Below are 3,223 nucleotides of genomic sequence, written 5' to 3'. Positions count from 1 at the left end.
CGACACCAGCAGATACAAAGATCAAACCTCCACAGCGACACTCGGTAAACAAGACACAAATAATGTCAGTAAACCAGCATGCACATCCCATGATGCTCTAGGAAAGACAGAACCGGCGTAGAAAACCAATAAAACGAGTTTGTGCTTTCACTGTAAACAAACTTTCATTACAAACCGCAGAGTGAGCCAATCTCAGTAAAACGTGTCCGGGTCATATTTCAGTCCAAAATTAAAAGAAAGAAACATTAAACATACTACCAATCAAAAGTTTGGAATAAGTAATATTTTTAATGTCCAAGGCTGCATTTATTTGATCAAGAATACTGTAAAAATGGTAATACTGTGACTTATTACGATTTAAAAATGGATCAAATATTTTTCGTATTTTAAAATATTTTAAATTGTAATTTATTTCTGTGATCAAAGCTGAATTTTCAGCATCAATACTCCTGTCTTCAGTGTCACATGATCTTCAGAAATCATACTTTAAATTTTTTTTTTTTTTTAAATGAAGCCTTGGTGAGCATTATATATATATATATGTATAAAATTTAAATTTGATACCTATATCTATCTATCTATAAAATTATAATTATTTTTATTATATATATATATATATATATATATTCAAAATTATATATAATTTAATAATATATATATATATATATTTTAATTATAGTATTATTGTGACATTATTTTCACAATTAAACAAATTTAACATATTTCCTGTAATGCATTATTTTTTATTTGAATGAGCATAAACACACGACTATACTAATACTAACATGCTTCATTAATATTTTACGATTTAAATAATATATCTTTTTTATTTTATTTTTGCATTATAATAATGAGAATCTAGCGGGAAAATAATCCAAAACGATGTAAAAAAAAATAAAAAAATCCTAATGGTCCTGAAAAAATAGGCTTTAATTGCTTTATGCTTTATTTATTTGTATTTTAGTTTTAATAATTTTTTTCTCTTGATTTTGGCGTGAGATATGACGCTCTTGCCAGGTTTCGTGAGATTCATCACTCCTACATTCACATCTTATCATGTGCTATAATATATCACATCCTCGTTGTGTCGTCATCATTCCGATTAAAGTACCGAAGGAACACTGAACCGCTTCGAAGGAGCAGCTGTAGGAATCATTTCTCAAGCTCTCAGAGCTTCTCTCAGAATCTGAGGGAGCGTCAGGAGGACACGTCACGCCATGCACACGCAGCAGAGGGCGCCGCAGACTCACACGCAGATGAAGGCACCATCAGTCACGTGAAAGGCCTTCCTGACGGATCTGTGAGGGCAGTAAAGATGCTCGTCTTCATCAGGAGACCCGGGGAGATTCTTCTGGACATCCTCCAGGTCTCAGGAGCTTGTTGCTCTTCTAGAAGCTCTCCACGAAGCTGCCGGGGAAGAGGCCCGTTCGTCCGGTGCGCTGAAGCGTCCCTTTGTACCAGCCGTCTTCACGTTTCTTGTGCACGAAGACGATGTCGCCCTCCTTCAGCTCGATCTCGGCTTCGCTCTGCGGCGGATACGGGACGAGCACGCGGTACCTGACACACACAGACATGAACAGCAGACGCTCAACAGATGATAACAGGTGAAACATTCACACACGACAAACCTTCCAAACCAAAACCATAATAATCTAAAAATAAAGTAAAAATTAAGGGTTTGAAATGACACGAGTAAATGTTGAGAAAATGTTGCTGAAAACTGACATAAAATTTTAACAATATTTATTGCATGAAAAACTCAAATTAGAATTTTTCAAAGAATATACTTCAATAATAAAAGTTTGGAATAATTCAGATTTTTTTTTTTAATGTTTTTGAAAAACTTTTCTTATGCTCACTAGGTCTGCATTTGTTTTATCAAAAAATACTGTATCAATTTTTAAATATCATTACAGTTTAAAATAAGTGAATATGTGTTAAACTGTAATGTATTTCTGTGATGCGCAGCTGTATTTTCAGCATCATTACTCCAGTCTTCAGTGTCACATGATCTTCAGAAATCAGTATAATATGCTGATTTGCTGCTCGAGAAACATTTTTGTGGAAAGAGTAATACACTAATTTGGGGAAATGTAAGATTAAAAAATAAAAAATGTATGCTTTTATTCATCAAGGCCGCATTAAATTGATGAAAGGTGACAGTAAAGACATTTATAATGTTCCAAAAGATTTCTATCTCAAATAAATTCTGTTCTTCTGAACTTTCTGTTCATCTGTGAATCCTGAAAAATAAAATGCATCACAGTTTCCACAAAAATATTGTGCAGCACGACTGTTTTCAACATTGATAATAATCAGAAATGTTTCTTGAGCAGCAAATCAGAATATTATTATGATTTCTGAAGATCATGTGACACTGAAGACTGGAGTAATGATGCTGAAAATACAGCTTTGATCACAGAAATAAATTACAGCTTAACAGAGATTCACATAGAAAACGGTTGTTTTGCATTATAATAATATTTCACAATTTTACAGTATTTTTTATCAAATAGAATAGACTTATTTCATTAATAAAAAAAATCAAATTATTCCAAAACTTTGACTGGTAGTGTATAAATATGAAATATCTTCAAAATTTGAATGATAACATGTTAACAATTTCAATACTAGTAAACACACCAGATCAGTCCACAAGAGGGCGCCAGAACAACAGCACCATATTGCAAAGTATTGTTCAAAAACAAACCTGCTGCTTCAAGTGCACTTATTTTTAAACTAAAATGCACAAAATTGCAAAAATGTAACTTTTTGCATTTTTGTCATTTTTTCCAGTGCTTGCTACACATCTTAACTTCATGCATTCAAATGTTCATTGTGATCTTAAATTCGCTGAATATTTCAGTTGTAATTGTAATTTAGACTCACCTCTCTCGGGATAAAGGCTTGGGTTCGGGCCGGATGGCCAGCGGTGAGGAGGAGCAGGGCTGTCGCGCCGGCGGAGACACAGAGAAGCTCAGGTCCAGCGAGCCGCTCTTCCTCTGCAGCGGCTCCATGCTCATGGCTCCCTGCATCTCGCTCTCGATGGGGCAGGAGCCGGCTCGTCCGTGACCCCCGGCCGACCGCAGCTCCGGGGCCATGGCCCCCTGAACCGAGCAGGACGAGGAGGACGAGGAGGACTCGTGGGTCGGAGAGACAGACGGTGGAGACCGGGACTTCTTCTTAGCTGAGAGAAGCTTGAGAAGCTTGAGGAGGCCGCTGC

The 3,223-nt window shown here is 36.1% G+C and overlaps 1 protein-coding gene across 1 annotated transcript in view; it reads right to left on the bottom strand.

Annotated features, from left to right (window-relative positions):
* Positions 1-963: 963 nt before the first annotated feature.
* The window catches only part of LOC107734569 (SH3 domain-containing RING finger protein 3-like), a 36,914-nt gene continuing 34,654 nt past the window's right edge, over positions 964-3,223 (bottom strand). Inside the window, exons 11-12 of the mRNA XM_016546560.1 lie at positions 2,890-3,219; positions 964-1,557 (exon numbers count right to left, since the gene is read on the bottom strand). Of these exons, the coding sequence (XP_016402046.1) occupies positions 1,389-1,557; positions 2,890-3,219 (499 nt within the window). The 3' untranslated portion in view covers positions 964-1,388. The remainder of the gene's footprint in view (positions 1,558-2,889; positions 3,220-3,223) is intronic.

The sequence above is a fragment of the Sinocyclocheilus rhinocerous genome, unplaced genomic scaffold, assembly GCF_001515625.1.
Source record: "Sinocyclocheilus rhinocerous isolate Xijiao unplaced genomic scaffold, SAMN03320098_v1.1 scaffold1516, whole genome shotgun sequence".
Classification (NCBI taxonomy): Eukaryota; Metazoa; Chordata; class Actinopteri; order Cypriniformes; family Cyprinidae; genus Sinocyclocheilus; species Sinocyclocheilus rhinocerous.
This window is presented reverse-complemented; position numbering and strand designations above follow the sequence as displayed.